Source organism: Emydura macquarii, unplaced genomic scaffold (assembly GCF_026122565.2).
Source record: "Emydura macquarii macquarii isolate MOO-44397 ecotype Brisbane River unplaced genomic scaffold, CSIRO-AGI_Emac_v2 contig_320, whole genome shotgun sequence".
NCBI classification, from domain to species: Eukaryota; Metazoa; Chordata; order Testudines; family Chelidae; genus Emydura; species Emydura macquarii.
In genome coordinates this window covers 12758063-12781863 of record NW_027130457.1, presented here as the reverse complement: position 1 = coordinate 12781863, position 23801 = coordinate 12758063, and the positions used below count along the sequence as shown (strand labels likewise).

At 38.6% G+C, this 23801-nt stretch overlaps 1 protein-coding gene across 4 annotated transcripts in view; it reads left to right on the top strand.

Annotated features, from left to right (window-relative positions):
• Window positions 1-23801, top strand: part of MTRR (5-methyltetrahydrofolate-homocysteine methyltransferase reductase) — a 76867-nt gene that overhangs the window by 5755 nt on the left and 47311 nt on the right. For all 4 annotated transcript variants that reach the window (XR_010916498.1, XM_067529555.1, XM_067529533.1 and 1 more), the window contains 5 exons: window positions 3561-3714; window positions 6308-6425; window positions 7625-8006; window positions 12782-12904; window positions 17618-17771. Coding sequence is in view for 3 of the 4 variants with exons in the window: in XM_067529555.1 (XP_067385656.1) it covers window positions 3561-3714; window positions 6308-6425; window positions 7625-8006; window positions 12782-12904; window positions 17618-17771 (931 nt within the window). In the remaining variant the exon portion in view is untranslated. The remainder of the gene's footprint in view (window positions 1-3560; window positions 3715-6307; window positions 6426-7624; window positions 8007-12781; window positions 12905-17617; window positions 17772-23801) is intronic.

Here is a 23801-nt window from a genome sequence, read left to right as displayed (position 1 = left end):
GCACCACAATTTTTTGGTCTTATTTATTGTTTGCATTACAACAATGCCCAGAGGCTCCATCAGGCTGGGTTCTATATATGCATAGATCCCAGGATGGCAATCAGATCAATGCAGGTTTATTCCTGTGGTTTGTGGAGTTTCACTGAAATCATTTAGTCTAGCTTTGTTGACATAAGTGGATTTACTCTTGCTAGAGATGTGACTCATGATATCAGCGATACCAAGGAAGTAAAGACCTGATAGGGAGGGGTTGTGGTTTCTATTCAGAATGATTATAATTCTTTGGGGGTTTTGTTTTATTTGTCTGTAACACCTGTCTAATAAAGGGAGTTCTAGTTCAAGTGTTTTTAAGGACACAGAACCCCTTTCCATTCTCTTCCCCTCCTCCGTCTATTAAGGATTGTGAAAGGACAAAATCCCATATGTGGGTCTTCCAACAAGAACAGAAAAGATAAAACTTTACATTCCTGATATTCTTAGGGAATAGGAAATAAGCAGAAAATAGAACCTCTTCTGGGGATCAGGGATGGGTGGTATTTTCATGTAATCATAAAGGAGCAACAGAGAGCACAAAAGCAAACTATTTCCCTGTTTTCAGTTCACCTTTATGGGAAGTAGTACTTGTTTGGCAGTGGAGCTTCTACTTGTGAAAGAGCACTTATGTAATATTACTTACAGTAGCACATCTTGTGTATTTGATACATTGTAACAATTCTAACACAAAGAACATAATGCAAGCCCTATAGGTGAGGGAACCTACAATCTACTGCAGAGCAATTGTCTCTTCCTTAAACACTCTCTGCAGATTAGTAGGATAGCTTTGGGAGACTGGTGTGGAGGTATCTCCAGCTCTGTTTGGCTGGAGGTTGCCTGTTGCTGGAACAAGTCTGTTTTGTCAGACTTGGCAAGCTGGCACCGAGCTGTGATTTAGTGATGAGATGAAACATTGTATGGATGTGAGAATTATTTTAATAAAGTTCATTATTTGTTTTGGTAAGAGAAGAAGAAAACTTCTGTGGCTTTAAATGCAGGTTCCCTCACTCCTTGTCTAGGGAGCAGCTGTACCTGAATGGAGAGACTTTCTATTTGACTAGGACAAATTAAGGAAATACATACCATGGCAAGGGCTAGGCCTAGGATTTGTGGTGCCTTGTGAGAAGTCAGACATGGGAGGCCTGAGGCAGATTTCCACAAGCTGCACGTGTTGGGAGGTTGTGCGTGTCAGGTCTGGTATTAACAGCTGGCTTAGTTAGACTCATTTTGCCAATAGGGAAAGGGGCATACAGTTTTTCAATGTCTTCTATAAGCACATTCATGCATCTGTGCATGCAAATGCTCACCCATTAAGGCAAGGAGGGAGAAGGCCCAGAGACACCTCTTCTCTTTTTTACCTTCTGACTTTGCACTTAGAGGGTAGCAGAGAAGCTAAAATCTGGAAATGCAGAGGGAGGAGGTCCTGACCCAGAATTTGGCACTCAGGAGTGACTTCAAATGGATGATGGCATATGGCCTAGCAACAAATCTGATGCTTTTAGAGTGTATCTATCTACATTGGGGAAAAAACAGCCCTGTGGTAGCAAGTCTGAGTGGCCAGGTCTACATGTTCAGGCTTGTGAGGATCACAATATGGCAATAAAATAGCTGCATAGACATTCCAGCTCAGGCTGGAGCTCAGTTTCTGAAGCCCTGGGTGGGGAGTGAGGTTTGGGGTTCCAAGCCTGAATTCCAGCCTGAGCTGAAACATCTACAAGGCTATTTGTAGTGCTGCAGCATGAGCCCAAGTCTGTAGACCTAGGCTCTGAGACTTGCTGCTGCAGTGCTTTTATGCAGAGTAGACATATCCTTAGTGATTCTAATGGGCCCCCTACAGTGATAGTTCCAAAGCACTATAGGGAAGGGATTTATGCCACTAATGGACGTATATGAGACTTCAGCAGTGTATGGAAGGGTCTTGACTCTTCTGGTGTAGTTTGCCAGTCCTGTCATACTCAGAGTGCATCCTAAGGGGTTGCTGTTCTGCAGAGTTGTGTGTGACTTAGTCTTCAGCACATGCCAAAGGCTAGCCTTTCCTGTGGATTGATGGAAGACACCTTTAAAGCATCAATATCTTGATTTTAGTATCTACAAAGAAAAGGAAGATTAATAGTTCTCTTGTAAACATTATAGCTGGCTTTGTCTAAGGGGTTGTGTTAACAGCATATGAACAGAAATTCATTTCAATTTTTAATTTTATCATTTATACTGGAAACAGCTAAAACAAGTCATTTGAAAAGTTGCAAAAAAAGTGTCCTGATAAACCTCGTTTGCTTGCCTGTTATTCATAGCTCAGACCTTTTTAGAATTATGTAATGGGACTGGGTCTGTGCAGGTGGTGTTTTTATGTGGCTTCAGAAAGAGGTAGGAAGACCTAGCAATTTACATTATTAGCGTATGAAAAAAGTCCCACAAAATCTTAAATTCTGAATTAAGTCATAACACTGCCTTTATGATGACATCGCATGTACATGTGCCATAGATACTTAAATTAGGAACTAGTAGTCTGAGCTATGTCCTGTGGCATCTGTTTCATAACCTGTATTTATAATTTGTGTCATAACCGTAATATTTAAATTTAGGCATTTTGTTTAAATAAAAGCACTTGGAACATGTTTAAATTAAAACTGCCTGTGTCATGTGAACTGCTAGCTATTCATGTGATTCTAAACTTATCCTGCAGGGATACTTTAGAGGGTGTAGATGTCTGATTAATAAAACTGATGGTTGATATACCTTTGGCATTAAGCTCCTAGGGCAGCTGCAACCACTTTTCAAATGATAGGCGGCAGATACTGTAAAGGGCCACATTTTCAAAACACTTATATCTAAGTTGGGATGTGCAAGTAATGATGGGCTCAGAATTTTGCCCTTAATTGATTGTCCATACAAATAATAGGGTGTGAGATTAAGATCTTGTTGAAAATTTGAGCCTCCATGTGCAGATGCCATTATTTTAACAGGATTAGTGTGGATATCTTTGTATTGCTTTCACACTTTGCCCCTCTCATCCTATTTCATATGATTTTTGTAATGTTACTAATGCAGGTTTTTTTTTACCATACTTGCAAGACAGTGCTGTTTTAATTTTGTACAAAAAGACATGAACACTGATCTATTGTGTAACACCAGTGGCATTCTTTAGGTTAATTATACATACATCATAAAGTTAAGAGATGACCATACAGTTCAAACTTCTGACATGAGTTAATGTGATCCAGTAGTCTTTTTTCTTTTCTTCTTCTATACAAACTATTCCACATGTTAGAATAGATTAATAAGTGAGATGTTATAAGCAAAAACAGGTAATACAAATAATTTGTCATTATTTAAAAGGCTCATTGTGGTCTTATGTAGATAAGGAAAAAAGAGAATAGAGGGCATAAAAGTGTGGGGTAGGTAGAAAAGTGAAAGTGAGAGATCATCCAAATGTAAAGGACAACATTGTTGGAATCAACTCTTTGACCTGACTACAAATGTGCATTGGGTGATACTTTTTAATTTGCTTTCTTTCACTCTTTTTGTAGTATAATCTGGCGACAGAAAAGGATCCTATAGTTATTGTTATTTCCACTACTGGTACTGGAGACCCTCCAGACACAGCTCGCAAGTTTGTTAAGGAAATTAAAAACAAGACCCTGCCAGCTGATCATTTTGCACATCTACGTTATGGATTGTTAGGTAATACAGAATTTCTTGTGGCATCTTTTCCTGTACATGTGTATCACTATCAGAAAGTAACTTACAACATATTGTATAATGTATAATATACATATATATAAACATATAATGTAGTGTCTATTTTTTTAAGTAATTTTAAAATGGTAAATAAGCCTTTTCATACATGTGAGGGTATAAAGCAATGGTTCTCAAGCAGAGGTATGGTCTTCCATGGGATAGATCTCGACTCATCAAGGTATTTGCCTAGTTTTATGACTGGCTACATAAAAAGCACTAGCGAAGTCAGTACAAACTAAAATTTCATACAGACAATGACTTGTTTATATTGCTCTATATATTGTACACTGAAACATAAGTGCAATATTTATATTCCAATTAATTTATTTTATAATATATGGTAAAAATGAGAAAGTAAGCAATTTTTCAGTAATAGTATGCTGTGACAATTTTGTGGTTTTTATGTCTGATTTTGTAAGCAAATAGTTTTTAAATGAGATGAAACTTGGGGTACTGAAGACAAATCAGACTTCTGAAAGGGGTGCAGTAGTTTGGAAACGTTGAGAGCCACTGGTATAAGGGATACCATTTGACTGAGATCAGAAGCCAGTGGATAGTTGGCTGACTAGCCCTGCCTGCTGCACCTGGTAAAAGACCTGCAGCTTAACTGGTGGATCCTCATAAAAGGAAGAGCAGGAAATGGAGAAGAAGAGCTGCAATACCTGCCCAGAGGCTGGAGCTACTGCTGGGAGGAACTGTTCTCTGAAACAGAAATGGAGAGAAGGGAGACTGGGAAGTTTTGATCTTGTTTGTTGGGGAGACTTGAACTAAAAGAAAAGAAACCACAACTTTCTGACCCTGCTAGGAAACTACCTTCCCTGGGCTTGGTGAGACCATTCCAGGCAGAATTCGCCCAGGGAGGATGCTGGCTCAGCAAGAGCAAGCAAGGGTCTAGCTGGAAGAGGGTGCTCTGAGACAGGCCCCAATCTCTTACAATACTACTTTTATTCTTGTATTATTAACTAATTTTTATGTGTAATAATTGTGGAGCAGTAAAGGAGGGATTTGTCATGAATGTGATTTGAAATTAAAATTTGATTTATCAATTTGGTATCCATTGGGAAGACTGGGGTAATTTGAGGCTACAAATTGGGATACAAAATGTGGGGTTTGAAAATATTTGTATTACCAAATTTGTAATAAATTGACTAAGTCAGTTTGGAGATGTGAAAATGTAAAAATATCTTTTTTTTGTGATTTGAAAGTTCTTAATGCTCTTGCCATGATTTATTTCAACAATAATGAGGCCTAGAAATATCAGATGGGATTTGTTAATTAAACTACAGTTAAAATTGTTAACACTTGTAATTCATTTAATGGGGAAAAACATCAAAGAATTGTAAGTTATGAAAACAAAAACCAAACAGTTCTGGAAATGCAAAAGTTCATCTGAACAGCTTTAATTCCACTACTAGTGTGCTGCTGACTATTCAATCTGCATTTATGTCAGGCTAAAAAACTTTATCATGTAAATTCTGAAGTTTATTTTTAGTTCTGAGAGATTTTTGAGAAGTATGAGAAGTATGCAGCCATAATCATATTAATTCTGGAGAAGACACTGTATTTATTACCTATTGCAGGTGGAGGACTGAGAATGTGAAACAGAGCATTGCTTTTGTAACTGGTTTCATGTCTCTCAGCTTTGTGTAGTGACATCTTTAAAACTAACAGCATACATACCTTTTGTGAATAGTGGTGAAAGATACCCTTTGTTATGCTGTAGTTTATTAGTAATTAGTAATTAGCCAAGTACAGCTTTAACTATGGCCTGTCTCTGGACATTGAGAAGACAGAGAGACCTCATAATTGCAGAGTAGTTAAGAGCAAGTATTGTCTCTGACCATCTGTTGAATCAGGGTTTTTACTAAGTCCATTGAGGATATGGACCTAAGAGTTATGCATGGATATTTTTTACTCAGTATCTCTGATGGTTCTTGAGCAGGGCAGTGGGTGGGACATTACATCATTTATATATTTCCATATCTCTCTGGGTTTTAAAATGTACCTTTACTTACATTTTCCTACATTTCTAATGTTTGTCTTCTTTTTCTCTCTAGTATGTTTAATATTTTTTCTCCTTTAAATTAGTGACATATATTAACAAGCTTACCTGTAGCTGAAATAAGTTTATTTCTTTGAAATTCACATAAAATATGCCACCTACAATTTGTTTTTAGTTAGTTTAAGTGTTTTGTGTTTCTCTGACAACAGTTTCTTATGATAAACACTTAAGCAACATCTTCCTGCAATATTTGGAGGCATTTTCAGTGCCAATAGTTGTTGCAACAGAAACTCAACATCTTCAACGTGGGACTGGGTAGGTACGTGAACAGGAACTATATTTCAACTATATCTTCATAATGTAAACATTAATTCAATTTTAAGTTCACATGTTTTGTTAATTTAGGATCTTAAGTATATTTATTTTCTTATGTGTACAGACTTTCTTGTTTTGTGAAACTATTTTGATTTTTCATTGTAAATTTTTTATCTATTTATTTGGTAGATATAAATCCTATTTGCTTGGATTTTTCAGGTCTGGGAGATTCTGAATACATGTTCTTCTGCAATGGTGGGAAGATAGTAGACAAACGACTCCAGGAACTCGGTGCACATCATTTCTATGAGACTGGACTGGCGGATGATTGCGTAGGGTATGAACAGAATTAGTTTAATTGCTTTTCATTTTCTCCCAGTAAACACAGGATTAAAGATGAATTCTGCCAGTTGTTAAGCAATCAGTGAAGCCAGTAGTAGTTGACAGTGTTAAGCACCTCACTGTATTGAGACCAATATGAGCTAAAAGAAGCATACTCATCTTTACTGGACTTTAATGGGCCTCTTAACTTAGAAGTGCCATGTATTCACAACTCCAGTGCAAGCTCTGAGGTCTCAGCACTTCTGAAAGCCTTTTTATAAACAGTGACATGCTTGGCCTTTTTGTACCTATACTAAGGGTACAAGGTTTAACCAAAGAAAATTCAGTCTTATAAATACAAAACAACCACAGTTCTACAATATCTCTGTAGGCCAGTCCAGGCAGTGGGTAATGTGACCTCTAGCTAGTATATAAAGACTGGATGCAAACAAAACTGACCTCCGCTTCATAAAAAGGAGGTTTACTCAGCTGAGCATACCAGTTTGTTTTGTCTTGCAACAGGTAGAGACTTCTGTACATTTTGTTCTTGTCGTCTTTTTTTCCCTTCTATAGTAGTAGGATTAGTTTGAGTACTCCCTGAAATGTTTTTTTCCTCCTCTGTAAAATAGCCCACTAATCTCAGTGTCTCCTACTCTGTTTAGAGATAGAGAGACCCCTGTGAAAAAATAGTTCTTTTCCTGTTTTTCTGGAGACTAGAGCATTGGCTAAAAGCCATTTTAAAATGCTGTTTATATTGGGTAGGTTTATGAAGGTGCAGGACAGAATAAAACATACAAACATTGCCACAACTAGAAGACTTCTTTTTATGTTTTAAAAAAATAATTAACTTTGTTATTTATGTCTGCAGCTTAAAAAGTTATGTCTGTTGCTGAAAATCATGTGTCTTCCAGTTACTCCTTTTTTTAACTTCTGATGATGAGCTTCATCATAAGAGGATAAAGGTTGTAGAGTTGGCAGAAAGAGTGGGTCCCCCCCCCCCCAAATCTGGAGTGCGGGGGAAGTGGTGTGAAATATCAGCAAATGATTAAATGCAAACATGAATGTTAGTAAAGGAAGTCCTCTTAGTAGTAGCTGCTTGTATATATGTAATGAAAAATGTCATCTCACCTTTTTTGTTTGTTTTTTTTAGTTATTTGTAAGAAATAAAAGTAAAGTAAGTCATTCTTTACCTCCTCTTTGCCTTGTTTGTTTCAGTTTGGAACTGGTGGTCGAGCCATGGATTGATGGACTTTGGCTTGCCCTCAGAAGAGAATTTACATCACGGAACAGAAAAGAAGACATTAGCAACAATCTCAGGGCTGTGTCTAATGGTGTCTCTGTAATGACTGTAGACCCAAACATGTCAGGAGCAAGCAGCTTAGACTCAAAAATACAACATTTGAAGTTAGAAGACTTAGAAGTGAAGGCTTCTGATGCTTTGTCTGAAAGAGCAGATAATGTTAATTCTGTGGTGTCTGTTCAAGACACTGAACCTTCACTTGATCAATCAGTCCCTCCTCTTTCACAGTCCGTTCTTAATATTCCTGCTCTGCCACCAGAATATATAGTTGTACAGTTTCAGGACAGCATTGGCCAGGTAAGGACTTCACAGTTTTGTATGATAAAAGATAGAAAATTCTGATCCATGGATGTTGGCAATGATGTTCCTATAGTTAAATGGAGTGTAGTTGTAGCCATGTCTGTCCCAGGAGATTAGAGCGACAAGGTAGGTGGTGTAATATCTTTTATGGGACTAACCTTTTTTGGTGAGAGAGACAAGCATTTGAGCTGAAGAAGAGCTCTGTTTGGCTCAAAAACTTGTCTCTCTCCAACAGAAGTTGGTCCAATAAAAGACATTACCTCACCCAACTTTAAATGGGACATTTGAACAAATGTCTAAGGCATATACATTTCTGAAGGAAGCAAATTTTCATATTACTTATAAGTAACCAGTGTCTGCTTATATCTGAAGTAAAAGCTGAATATTTGTCAGTTTAGGGGACAGTGACCTGATAAGTCTAGCTTAATTACATAAAAAACAGGATGATAAGCCCTTTCTAAGGAAATCACACCAAAATGGCAGGAAGTGAACAACTTTAATTGCTGGAATCATCAAAAGTTTATTTTGTAGTAAAGAAAAGCTCCTTCCATTAAAATCAGCCTAGTCCAAGTTTCATTCAGAACCCTACTTTACAAAAAGTCAGAAATGATTATGCAAAACTAGCTCAAAATACAGCTGTCTAGTCAATAACAGTGACAAACTTGCCACTGTAATAACTTCATAATAGTTTTACTGTTGTAAATAGAAAAATAAATTGCAGATCCAAAGCTAGCAAATGGTTGATATTGGTGCTTTAAGCTCAGTATGCTGTTACAAAAAATCCATGCTAAACAATGGTATGCTATACAGAATAAAACAAACTTTCCACAACCTCAGCTAGTGATCTTTTGCACTTTGTAGTTATGAAGCCCAGAATGGTCTGGAAAATGCAGCTCAGAAACAGTACTTTGCTTGCCAGACTGTGAACATTTGGTTCATTTGGTTATATTTCTAAGTGTCTTTCAGATGACAGTTGGTATTCTGACAGATGCTCTTTGACTTACTGTAGTTTTGAAATAAAATTCCATATGAACTTGAAAATTGAGAGAGGTGGTATTGCTTGCTTTTTTTAATTTTAATTTTTTTAAAAAATAGCTTGATAGTTAACTTTCTTCCAGTCAGCTTTTTGGCACTTGTGGTGAGACAGCATCGAAGGTTGACTGGAGTTATACTAACCAAGAAATGAGAAATATGTTGAAGTCATATTTTAGACTGTAAGTAAACACTTTACTGCAGATTGAGTCAGAACTTTCTTGGTTAACTAAGGAGCTATGCATTTTGATTTAGTACTCAACAGTGGAAAATTTTAATTTCTTAGCTTCAAAGGTCCAAAACTCTATAGGCACTCCGCAAACCTCTGGACCATTGTTCAGGTATTTCACTTTTAAAAAAACTCCTGTTTCTTTGAAACAATGAAAGTATTCAAGTTGTTTTTGTTTTAAATTCTAAAAACATTAATATGTGAAAGAAAACTTCAACAATTCTAAAACGTTAAAAGGCAACTGATAAGAAAATGAAGATTTTAGTTATGCATATGAAACCTATTAGGAAACAATGAGGGAATTACAGAACTAGAAGTTCAGAGGGGAAGAGGAAAGGAAATAGGTGGAGTCACTCGTAGCTGGATAGGTGCATTGCTAGTGAGTAGAATTAATTGTTATATGTTGAAGACTGGAGTGGGTGTATTTGTAAAGTAGGAGGAGGGCTTGAGTTTCTATCATTTAGAAATTTCTGGAAGGTGAGTACGGCATCTGATAATGTGGCACTATACAAAGCTGGTTATATTTCATCCTATTTTTCATTCTTCACAGTATTGAATTCACTGGATGTTTTTTTCTTACTCTGTAACTGTAGTAAATATGAAGAATATGGATCAATTGTACAAATAGGTGATTAGTGTTTACACCCAAATTGTGTCCTGGTTAGCCTGGTAGGCAGTGAAGGAAGGAGTCCAAGGTGCCTCCTTATAACCTGTTCTGGCTACCTGCAGCACAGGAGTAGAAGCAGCCTCTGCAGAGCTGCTGCATTCCGTACTCAGGTGTACGTGGGCAAGAAGTGACAGGGAATGAATGGAGCCTTGGTGCGCACCTCCCCCACCATCACAATGGATGATCTGAGAACAAAATGGTTAATTTTGAGGTGTTAATTAGGTTCTTCACTCACCCAACTCCCTCCTTGGGGAAGGAGTAAACTATGCCCAGTCTATATCTGGTATAGTGCATGCTATCCCAATGTGCCCGCACAGCTGCACCACTGTGAAAGCAATAGTGCATAGGAGAATCTAGTATATAAACTTTAGTTATTTCTATTTCAAATGGGCTATCCTGATCAATTGGCATAGCCTGTTCAGTGTTGCCTTCACCTCCTCTCCCCTTAGGCGCCTGGCCTCAGGGATAAGGAGCATCAGTCTCTTCAAATGGCTTGTTGACTTGAAGGAATCCAGGTCTTCTGTCTTCACCTTCATTTTTATGGTTTACAATTCTTGGTCGCTGTGCCATGTAGCACCTCTGTCTAATCTTAAAAGGATTTTATAAAATTCTAGACTTTGAGAATAGCACCTGCAATTCTGTCCTTTCTCTGTTATGATTAGGAAGGTTTGAATTTTGCTATAGAATGAAAAAGTTAAATTTTTCAATTTGGAATTCAGTGGTAGAGTATCTTAGTGTGTCTCTCAGCTGTTTGTTGCACAAATCTAAATGGTTTTCTGTGCTCTCAAGGTATGGAGTGGGGAAAAACATTTCAAAATCACGTGTGGTTTTTCCTTACTGTTGTTTTTGACAAGGGACAGTTAGAGATGCTCAGCAGGTTGGGTCCTTTTGGCTCCTCTGTTGTTACCCTGCTGCCTACCTATTTTCCAGTGTCTCATGTTGCAGCAACCATTCCCTTCCTTCTAAGAAAAGCTAAAGGCAGCTCCTTCTGAATCCCATCAACTCAGAACTTAGTGTCACCAAAAGGGGATTCCCTCTCATCCACTCTCAAATGCAGGGCTGGGTATGTGGCCTCTTTAGTGATTTATATGGACTCTGAATCTGAGTGACTGGAACTAAAACCATTCTGAGAGCAATTTAAAATGTTCTTTAAGGACCAACAGTTCAAAATGAACATTATCTTCCTGTCCTTTAATTATAAGGAAGCTTTAAGATTATAGCTGGGTGAATTTTTTCAGACTAATAGTTTGTTAGAAAAAACAGTTTCAGTACACCTGAAACTCTTTGTGAAGTTGACATGAATTCACCACATAGTTTCGGCCACCAGCGTTTTGGGTGGATGGATACATGTCATTCACAAAGGAGAAGGACACAGCGATGGTACCCATTCATAATAATTCATAATGACAATGAATACTCATAGGACCAAGAAAAGTGTGAAAATGACTGTATAGTCTGGTGGCTAGGACACTCGTCTTCAATCTGGGAGACTCGAGTTCCTACTCCAATGACGTTTTAAATTATTTATACGAAGTGGAAAATTTCAACAGGAAAGATTGAGAGACCCCCACATCAGAATATACCAAAATCCAGTAGTTAGGGAACTCTTCTATAGTGAGTGAGAGACCCAAGTTTAGATCACTTCTTTGTGTCAGGCAGAGGAGAAAATTGAACCTTGGTCTCTCACATCTCAGGTGAAAGCCCAAACAGCTGGTCTAAAAGTTATAAGGAGGGTGGCACCACCACATCTCCTCCTCTTCCTCTGGCTGTTTTTGTGAATCTCTAGCCCTTAACAAATGCCTGGAAGATCTATTTGGGATTGAACTAAAATGGATTTTTTTCAGTTCACTGAAATATTTTGCGATGTTGTTTCTGTTTGACTTGAACCTTTTCTTCGGAGCTGCCAGCAAACTAAAAAAATCAGTTATTCACCCAGCTCTGTTTAGGATACCGATGTCATTAACTGCCCATCTGTAATTGATAAAACAATTCCCGTGCATCTGAAAAAACATTATAATGTGTATTCCATTGTCAGTTTTCTTAACTCTAATGGTAGTGGATGATGCTTATTGATATGGGTGGAATGAGGACACCCTCTGGCAGAGGTGGGCTGGACCGGCTCCTTTGGAGCTTGTCAGCATTTCCCCTTCACTGAGTCAGAGAGGTTTGCTATACGGTAGCATGCTCCTCCCTCTCGGTGCTGAGCATGTTGCCGCTCCTCGTGAGCACAGAACCTGAATTCTGGTTCTCTTTCGTTGTACTATTTTTAGAGTGCTGAGACTTACAAATACAACTATATTTAAAGCTCTTCCCCAGAAGCTGCCCACTGGTCTAAACATAGCTGTATCCTAAATTGCTATTTTTTAAATCTTGAATAGTTTTTAAATGGCTTGCATTTTTACTTTCCACATTTATTAGCTACGGTGTTAGCCACTCTATCATTCTTTCCTCATACAGTATTTGATATAATTGCCACTTTAAAATTGAATCTTTTATAAAGTAACTCTTCAAAAAGAAAACTACTGTAATCTGTATTTGGTATCCACCTTAGCTGTGATTTGTCAAACTGTATTTTTTTACTTGGGCTTATTATACTTTAGAATCAGTTTGCAAGTGCCTCTGTTTGGTCTCGGGTATGAGGTTTTTTAAAAAGGTATGGGGGAGATACTTATGTGTATAAGAATACATGTTTACGGTATGGTTTGGAATTTTCTTTTTTGGACATTAATATGAAAAAGAAATTTGTCCCACTAATGACTTCCGGGTTTATTTACACACACTATAGTAGGCTGTCATACAGTTGGTTATATTTAATCAGATTACCTTTTATATCCTTGTTTTCAGGAACCCAGCCTGTCCTCATTGGTTTCAGACAGTACAACCTTCCATGTTCCAGTGACCAAAGCAGTTCAGCTCACTAGGGAAGATGCAGTAAAAACAGCTTTGCTATTAGAACTTGATATTTCAGTAAGTTGATAAACCACCTCAGCTGGTGGAACAAAGGGTAAAAAATATTAATTGGGGAACAAAGCTGTTAGGAGCAATGTTACATGCTAATCTTTTGAACAACTGACATCTTCTGGGTGCTGTTATTAAAAATATCTTTGTATAGTGGGTTGAAATCTGGGTCAACTGAGGTTGATCTTGTTTGTAATATAAAGTATCTCATTCATTCAGGAGAGGGCATGGCTCCCGTAAACTAACTTTTAATAGTGGTTATATGGAAAAACTTCATTTCTTTTCAAGGTGGTGGCTGTGTTGTTTTATATTCAAGTAGTCCATTAGTCTTAATAATAATTCATTACTAGTAATTTAACTACAGTCTTTATTAGATACAGAATTAACATATCTGCAGAGCATGTTAACTCAGGTCAATCTATCGGTCTACATCACACCAACTCTCTCCTCCCATTGTCAGCTCCCACATCCTAGAAATTCCATTCATTCCCTTAAAGCTGCCATAACACCTCTCAAGTCTTTAAAACTTTTTAACACACACAAATAAGTTTGTGCTATCAGATTTATCTTCACTGCTTGCTATAAGTCTTTTAACACGTCCCCTTTGATGCAATGACTGTCTAACTTCTGTATTTGCTGTATTATTGAAGCTACTCTTATGACTTAGGGGGGTGATGTTATTTTCATTTTCTTGCTGCTCTTGTTGCTGTACTATATCATTTATTTTTTAACTGAGTCTGATCTTTCAGGTAATAATTGCAAATGTCTCCAATTTTGTCTGCACACTTGACCATCATTAGTCATGACATCATAAGATTGAGCTGATATGTCTTTTGTTACAGTGGCTTTTTGAGCCCAATTTCTACCATTTAGATATGTATTCTATCATTTGATTTCAAATAAGGTAGTTCATGTGATCCTCTATCATGATAATTTTTCTGCTACAAACTTACCTGATATTAATATTTACTCCTTCCTTATATCCTTCTTGAAATAACATAGGTAATCTGTTTCTAAGCTTTCTGTTAAATAACCTCTGTGCAGTTGATAAGCCTTGTTGTAATGGTGGGTTTTTTTATAATTTAATAATGCCAAATATAAATCAGGATTTAATTTTTTTTACTATTTAAACACCATTTTCTCTTTGCTCATTAGATTATGGTTAACCTGGACTTGGTGTAATACCTTTTGAAATCATTTGCTATGGGTGAACTTTTAAACTCTTGACTGTGAAACTGAGGTCCATTTATCAGTCATTACTGTATTGGGAAAGCCATGCCTTGCAAAAATTGATTCAGTTTTATTAATGACTTGTTTGGGACATATGTTTTCTAGTATAGCTACTTCAGGAAAATGCAAAAAATAATCAAGAGTGATAACATATGCATGTCTTTAATATTCAAATAGATCTAAACCTACTTTAGACCAAGTCTTATATTTTCTTGAGTAAAAGTCCTAGGTTGTTTAGACTGAGCATTTCTGTGTTTTTGACATATGTCACATTCTTTTACATGAGTGTTTCTCAACCTTTTTGATGCCAGGGACCAGCTTGCTGCTTTTCTAAACTGTGTCTAATCTGTGTCAGGGAGATCTCAGGGACCGCGCTGGTCCATGGACTGGTCATTGAGAAACACTGTTTCACATAACCCTCTATATTTTGGTTCATTTGTGGCCAATACAGAACCTCTTGTGCTCTATGTTTACATTTTTCTATGCCTAAATGTCCCTCATGTATGTGTTTCAACATCTCTGTTGTTAACTTTACTATTCTATTACCTTTAACAGAATTCCTTCAATTACTGATGTCTTGAATAGAGTGGTTATTTTGCTTCGGTATCACTTTTTTATTAAATCCTTTTTCAATATCTGTAATAACCCTTTTTATATTCTCATCTTATGTAGTTGTTTGTATGATTTCTTCCCATTCCGTTTCTGATATTTGAAACAAATTTTTAAGTACATCTACATGTACCACGTCATCATCTTCACATCATCAAGTAAAAGATTATTTGCTTTTTAGCATTTTTTTATCAATATTCTCCATACATCAACTTATGAAATTCTACTACAGTGATAACTCAGTCTATTCAATTCTGTAGGTCCTTAAAGTAAGTTTTGTAGGCTCTTGAACCCTATTGGTTTAATTATTTTTCAGTTCAGTAGGACTTTTTCAGAAGTGCTTGCCTGGTTACAATTAGGGTTTGTTCTGTTTTTATCTGGAATATGTATATTCTGCTCAAAGTTTTCAAACAGGTGAGCACCTAAGGGAGCATGCAGTCTTCCACATGCTTGTGCGTGTGCAACCCCAATTTACATACACATTCAGAAAATTTGCACTCCTGAGTCAGGCTTAAAAGTATGCATGCACTTATTTGAAAATTTGGGCCACTGTTGTCAGGATCACTGAGTCCTTTGTGCTGGTGCACCCTGTAAATAAATATTTTGATTATTGTTGCCATGTACACTGTGCGTATATGTCTACGCACTTTGTACAATACATGTTAGAGTTTCATAAGAACAGCAGAAGAACATACCGTCCATAGCAGGTCAGACCAATGGTCCATCTAGCCCAGGATCCCGTTTTCTGACATTGGCCAGTACCAAGCGCTTCAGAGCAGAACAGAACAGGCAATCATCTAGTGATCCATCCTCTGTCGTCCACTTCAGCCTCTGGCAGTCATTGGCTAGGGGTATCCAGCCCATTGGATTGCATTGTTGACCATCTTGGCTAATAGCCATTGCTGGACCTATCCTCCATGAACTTACCTTATTCTTTTTTGAACAATGTCATGCTTTTTTTTGAACAATGTCATGCTTTTGTCCTTCACAACATCCCCTGGCAATGAGTTCCACAGGTTGACTGTGTGCATTGTGTGAAGAAGTACTTCCTTTTGTTTGTTTTAAATCTGCTGCCTATTTATTTCATTGGGAGACCCCTTGTCATTGTGTTATGAGAAGGAGTAAATAACACTTCCTTATTCACTTTGTCCACAAGAGTCACGATTTTATAGACCTCTGTCATATCCCCTCTTCGTCATCTTTTTTCCAAGATGAAAAGTCTGTCTTTTTGATCTCTCCTCATACAAAAGCTGTTCCATACCCCTAATCATTTTTGTTGCCCTTCTCTGTACCTTTTCCAATTTTAATATATCTTTTTTTGAGATGGAGTGACCAGAAGCGCATTCAGTATTCAAAGTATGGGCATACCATGGATTTATATAGTGGTATCATGATATAGTAAAGGAGTTAGCCTTTTTAAAAAATTGGTCTCATATTAGTTGTCCTCCAGTCATCTGATAGAGAAGTTGATTTAAATGATAGATTACATACCACAATTAGTAGTTCATATTTGCATTCCTTCAAAACTCTTGAGTGAATACCATGTGGTCCTGATGACTTAACTTATCACTTTGTTTCAAAACCTCTTTTATTGACATCTTAATCTGGGACAGTTCCTCAGATTTGTCACTAAAAAGAATGGGTCAGGTGTAGGAATCTCCTTCACATCCTCCCCAGTGAAAACCGATACAAAGAATTAATTTAGCTTCTCCGCAGTGATTTTGTCTTCTTTGCGTGCCTCTTTAGCACCTTGATCATCCAGTGGCCCCATTAGTTGTTTGGCAGGCTTCCTGCTTCTGATGTACTTAAAAATGTTTACTGTTTTGTTTTTGAATCTTTGGCCAGTTTTTCAGATTCTTTTTTGGCATGTCTAATTATACTTTTATGCTTCTCAGAGTTCATGCTCCTTTCTATTTTCCTAAGTAGGATTTAACTTTCAGTTTTTCAAGGATGCCTTTTTGCCCTTAACCACTTATTTTGCTTAGTTGTTTAGTCATGGTGGCACTTTTTTGGTCGTCTTACTATGTTTTTTAGTTTGTGGTATACGTTTAATTTGAAAATCCATTACGGTGTTTTTAAAAAGTTTCTATGCAGTTTTCAGGCATTTCACTTTTGTGACTGTACCTTTTCAATAGCTTCCTCAGTTTTGTGTAGTTCCCCTTTCTGAAGTTAAATACTATTTTGGTGGGCTTCTTTGGTGTGTCCCTCCCCTCCCCTGGATGTTAAATTTAATCATATTATAGTCACTATTACAACGCAGTTCAACTACCTCTTGGGAGGTGCTCCACTTAAGATTAAATTATCAGTTAACATCATGCACCTCAGCCAAATAAAGAGACTATGACCTCTTGTTTATATTCAAAGACTCCTCTTGTGCTAATTTGCTCAGGAAAAGGAAATCATTGTATATAATTATAATCACCATTCACCAAAGTATTTTAACCTGTTAATTTTCTTTTAAAGGTAACAAATTTATGTAAACTTTTGATTCACTGTGAAGATTCAGTATTTATTCAATTCTCAGGTGTCCCAAAACAATATACGCAGCTAATAATGAATTGGGGCCTTCTTATGAATACAAATCCCATTGTAAACATATTTTTTTCTGCATAAACTGTTTAACTGGGCTTCTTATATATTTGAAATGCTCTTGGACCAGTAAGAGAATAGGTTTCCTAATTAGAAAACCTAAATTTAAAAAGAAAAGGTTACATGCTTAGATTTCTGATATACCACGACCAAATATAAGATAAATATAATAAAAATATAAAATATAATGACAGTGTAGTCTTAATCTGGAAAGTTTTGTTTTAGGAATGTGGAGGATATGGGCCATGGTTTATTATACAGCTTTTTAGAAAAAAAATCTTTGTTTTAAAACAGAAAACAACATTTTGCTACCAACCTGGAGATGCCTTCTGTGTCATATGCCCCAACAATGTCAGTGAGGTGCAAGAACTTCTTCATATCTTGGGACTTTCAGAAAAAAAAAAGTGCTTTGTTTGCTTAAAGATTAAAGAAACCACTAAAAAGAAAGGTAACGTATACTGCATTATTAATCAATAAATAATGCCTGTTTGCATATTGAAATGTAAGGGAAGTTCATAGGTTTGAACATTTTGATTTACATTTTTCATGTTAAGACAGTTTCATCATTTAATCTTATTGGCCCTTCAAAGAAAGTGGAGGGGAAGGATGTGCAAAACACTGGCTGTAATTTTGCTGAATCTTTCTCAGTGAACAGTCAGGAGCCTGTGCCAGTGAAACAAACTATTTTACTAAGATTACATTTGCAATTTTTAAATCTGTGTGCTCTTCGAGTATCCTTTCTGTATTGCCACTCTTGGGATATGTACTGACTATTGCCTTAGATTTGTGCATCCTTCTACTAGTAATGCCTATTAGAACACCCCTACCTGCCCCTTAACTCAGCATTCAAGCACATTCTGAGACGGGGTTTGTAAAAGGTTGTGCATTAGTAGTTGCTGTCTCAGTTCCTTCGAGCTGCTGACCATGGTCCGATGTGAGCATTCTTCAGTTTCAAGATCCTTAGCAAGTTAGATGGGTGCCTTACTTTTTTAATAGTTAGACAAATAGTTGTAAATAGTGTTTAGCTGTTATTATCTATGATCCAAAGATCAAGAAATATGGATTTAAAAGATCTCTTATCCCACAGTTTTCGCAGCATCCAATGTCCATGCTCAGTGCCTAAAATGCTTAGGAGAAGGGCCTTCCCCTACTCTTTATATTATCTATTGGTCTTTCACAGCATGAACTAGAAAGGAGAGACAGAAGGAGGGCCTGAGCCTTTAAAAGAAGCCTTATCAGTTAAAACCTGTTCTGAGGTTTCATCTTATCCCACTCCAGTTTCTCCCAGCATCCAATGTCCATGCTCAGTTTTTCTGCCTAAATGCTGCCACTAGGGGCCGGCAGAGCCCGACTTTCCAGTTCGTAGTGTGCCTTCATGGGAGATGTGGGCAGGCTGTGTTTCCGGGGTTTGCCAGTCTCACTTGGTCACATATTATCTACCCCACGGGTTGGTGGGAGCAGCAGGAAGGGGCTCAAGAGAGACAGCACTCAAGTTTTTCTGGGTGTGGGCAACTAAATTGAATCAGGAGAGACAGTAATGAAGCTGCATGGAGTGGAGCCTGCAGCTGGACTCTTTGCTACACAGCCCCATCCAGTACCCCTCCGTCTCCCATCCCAGTACAAACACACCCCTCCAGTTCTGAGGTGTCCTCGATCTGGGCTTGAAATACGGTAACCTACGGGGGCAGGGCAAGAAAACGAGAATGAAAATACAAGGTCCTGCATTGGCTCCAACTGGTCAGATTCTACTCCTACTCTTGGGGGAATTCTGTTGTCTGTATTGTTACAGAAATAACTTGCTGACAGGTATTTTGAAATACATTTCCAAAATAATTGAAATTGGTGTGATTATATTCTTATTTTGACAAGATATGCAAAATTTTGCAGAATTTTAAAATATTGTGTGCAGAATTTTTAATTATTTGGCACAGAATTCCCCAAGGAGTAAGATCCACATTCAGAGGAGGAGTTGGATCCAACTGTTTATCCAGAGCCTCAACCTTAGGGCCATTCTTTTGCAAAGACTACGTAAATACATGTAGCTCTCTAATTAAGACATTGTATCAGACTGGACAGTTTGGCAAAAGTGACAAGTGTTTCCTTGTTGTCTTGATCATACCAATCAATTCCAGGGTTTCCATATCAACCTCTTTCAAGAGCTATGGCTTTGGTTCCGCACTGAGGCAGGGATGTTTCTGCAGATCTGACATGTTAAGATCAGAGAAATGCAGCTCCTACACCAGTGGATCTGATACTAAGCGATGAGTCTCCTTGCTGCTACAAGCCATCTTACATATGACAAGGAAGAGGAATTTATGCACCTCTACAAATCAATATTTTGCATCAGAGTCAGGAAACATAGACAAAACATTGAAACATGAAACATTGGAGTAGCTCAGCTCCTTCGCAGTCTGAGGATGCTATCCAAATCCAAGAGTTAGTCAGCAGAATGGTTTCTACTTTATAATTAGCTTCTGTTTTATTTGGGGGAAACTCTTCATCCTCAAAGACTCATAAACTTTAAGACAAAAGGGACCATCATGATCATCTAGCCTGACCTCCTGCACACTGCAGTGCCTCGCCCACCCACTCCTGTAATAGACCCCTAACCTCTGGCTGAGTTACAGAAGTCCTCAGTCATGATTTAAAGACCTTAAATTACAAACACTCCACCATAAACTCTAGTTTAAATCTGCAAGTGACCTGTACCCTATCCTGCAGAGGAATGCAAAACTCCCCCAGAGTCTCTGCCCATCTGACCCAGGGGAAAATTTCTTCCTGACCCCAAATATGGCAGTCAGTTGGACCCTGAGCATTTTGGTAAGACCCAACAGCCAGACACTTGGGAAATAATTCTCTGTAGTAAATCAGAGCCCTCCCGCATTTAGAGTCCTATCACCAGTCATTGGGGATATTTGCTACTAGCAACTGCAGATCGGTTACATGCCATTATAGGCAGTCTCATCATACCATTCCCTCCATAAACTTATCAAGCTCAATTTTGAAGCCAGTTAAGTATTTTGCCCCCACTGATCCCCCTTGGAAGGGGCAAAAAACTTCCAGAACTTCTTTCCTCTGGTGGTTAGAAACCTTTGTCTAATTTCAAGCCTAAACTTGTTGATGGTCAATTTTATATCATTTGTTCATATGTCAACATTGATGCTGAATTTGAATAACTCCTGTCCCTCCCTGGTATTTATCCCCCTGGTGTATTTATAGAGAGCAACCATATCGTCCCTCAGTCTTCTTTTGGTTAGGCTAAAGAAGCTAAGCTCTTTGTCTCTTCTTATAAGGCAGGTTTTCCATTCCTCTGATCATCCTAATAGCCCTCCTCTGCATCTCTTCCAGTTTGCATTCATCTTTCTTAGACGTGGGAGACCAGAATTGCACACAGTATTCCAGATGAGGTCTCACCAGTGCCTTGTATCATGGTACTAAAACTTCCCTATCTCTCTGAGACATTCCTCGCCTGATGTATCCTGGGATTTCATTAGCCTTTTTCATGGCAGCATCACGTTGATGACTCATAGTCATCCTTTGATCAACCAACACTCCCAGGTCTTTCTCCTCCACTGTTGCTTCCAACCGATAAATCCCCAACTTAAAGCAAAAATTCTGGTGGTTGGTCTCGAAGTGCATGACCTTGCACATTACACTATTAAATTACATCCCATTTCTATTATTGCAGTTTTCAAGGTTATCCAGATCTTCTTGTATGATATTCTGGTCCTCCTCTGTATTGGCAATACCTCCCGATTTGTGTCATCCACAAATTTTATTAGCATACTTCCACTTTTTGTGCCAAGATCATTAATAAAAATGTTAAATAAGATTGGTCCCAAGACAGATCACTGAGGAACTCGACTAGTAAACTCACTCCAGCCTGACAGTTCACCTTTGAGTATGACCGGTTGTAATCTCTCTTCTAACCAGTTCCTTATCATAGAATCGTAGAATTGGAAGAGATCTCGTGAGGTCATCTAGTTCAGTCCCCTCCACTTATGTCAGGACCAAGCATTATCTAGACCATTCCTGACAGGTGTTTGTCTAACCTACTGTTAAAAACTTCCAATGATTGAGATTCCACAACTTCCCTAGGCAATTTATTCCAGTTCTTAACTACCCTGACAGGAAGAATTTTCCTAATGTCCAACCTAAACTGCCCTTGCTGCAGTTTAAGACCTTGCTTCTTGTCCTATCCTCAGAGAGAATTTTTTCTCCCTCCTTGTCACAACCTTTTATGTACTTGAAAACTGTTATGTCCCCCTTCAGTCTTCTCTTTTCCAGACTAAAGAAACTCAATTTTTTCAACCTTCCCTCATTGATCATGTTCTCTAGACCTTTAATCAATTTGTCCATATCTTTCCTGAAATATGGCACCCAGAACTGGACACAATATTCCAGTTGAGGTCTAATAAACGTGGAGTAGAACAGAAAAATTACTTCTTGTGTCTTGCTTACAACACTCCTGCTATTACATCCCAGAATGCTGTTTACTTTTTCTTGCGACAGTGTTACCCCTGCTATTGATGGAGCAGTTCTTGGACTCGGATAAAGCAGAGGAGATGGCAACACCAGTATCTTCGTGGAGGCAGTTGAGCTCTGACAGACAATTGAGGAAGGATTAGGCTTGCCATTCTGTCAGGCATGACTCTCTGTCCCCTCTCAGGGACCACTGGTATCAATTTGTTTGGCATCCCCCACATCAGCTGTTCGATCCCTCTTTCAGGCCTTATTGGGGTCTGTGGGATCCTTATGGCAGTCCTTCGGGCCCCTCTCAAGAGTCCTACCACTCCTCTCCCCCTTGCCAGCTAGTTCTGTCAGTGTACAAGTAGGAGATGGAGGAATCTGATCCGCAAGTACCAATGGTTCCAATGGGTGCCACTTCATCTTCTCCACTGGATGACCATTGCTGGTTCCAAGAGCTGTTATAAAGAGTTACCAGTGACCTACAGATCCCATTAGAGGATGTCCAGGATCCTCAACATCAGCTCCTGGACATCTTGCAGCTGCAGGGTAAGGTCTATCTTGCCCATCAATGAGGGCATACTATAACTGGCTAGAGTGGTATGGCACGCTCCAGCATCTTGTGTCCCTATACCCAAAAAGACTGAGAGACAGTTAAAGGGTCTGAATCCTTATTCTTTCATCCTTCCCACAACTTGCTGGTGGTTCAGGTAGCTGCTTGAAAGGGCCTGGTCACGCTATCAAATGGCACGCTGGCAGATAAAGGCTCTAAGAGATGGACCTTCTGGGGATGAAGGTCTTCTCCTACATTAGCCTGCAATTTCATGTTGTGACCTTTCAAATGTTGTTAGTGAAATACAGTTTTAATACTCCAGGCTCACAAACTAATTTAATTCCAGGCTCGCAAACTTCACAGACAAGTTTCCCACAGAAGACAGGGAAGCTAGTGGCAAAAATAGCTCTCCAAACTTCAGTGGATGCAGTGGACATGACTAGTGGCCACTAGTCTAGTCATGAGGAGAGATTCCTGGCTGCAATTGTTAGGGTTTCACAGAGAGGTCCAAAACACCATCCAGGGCCCTGCTTTTTGATGAGTTGAATCTCTTCAATGAGAAAAAGGATGAGTCCCTGCACTCACTAAAAGACTCGAGATTGACTCTGCATTCCCTGGAGATTGATACTCCGGCCCCCAAGGAGGAAACACCCAACGCAGTCCTATAGACTGAGGCCACCCCTTCCTTATGCACCTTATTATCAGCGCACAGCTGAACTTCTGCGGAAATGCTGAAAGATTCAGAGCCCTCACTTCTTGACCCCCTCTGTTGCCACAACCTCTACTCACTCTCAGCCACCAGCCAAGAGTCACTTTTGACATGTTGGTTGAGACCTGCGTACCAGTATCATTGATGTCAAACATCCTGCTCTGTCACCTTTGGGGGCCATCTTACATTCTTTGCCCACAATTGGAACAAGACCACAACAGGTTCTGGAGATTATCCACCAGGGATACTCTATAGAGTTTTTGTCCCTCCCGCCTCACAAATCCCCTTGCTGATCTCCTTTCGGGCACCATTCTCATGAAGTGGTGTTAGTGCTGTGGAGTGTTGCTGGTGCTGCAGCATTGTTACTGCTGCCAGTTTTGCTGTACTTGGAGCTCCAATGTCAGCTGCACTAGCAGACAGTACAGCATGTTAATTCAGTAGACCTCAGTGTTGTTCATAAGAAAGACCACAGGCTCAATTCGGTGGCAAAGGTGCTTGGCCAGGATTATTGTCGACAATGCACGGTACTAGCACCCCATAAGAACTACAAATACACTAACACATGTATACCCATGACAATGGTACCAGTTCAGTCAGGACAACAGGATCATGTCCCCTAGGCTAGCATAAAGTTGCCCCTCCTATGACTTCTCCTTTTTAATGTTGATACAAACTAGTTAAGTATTACACTCCAGACACTGTTAGTTACAAACCTTACCCTTGTACCTACTAGTTCTAACAAAACATCG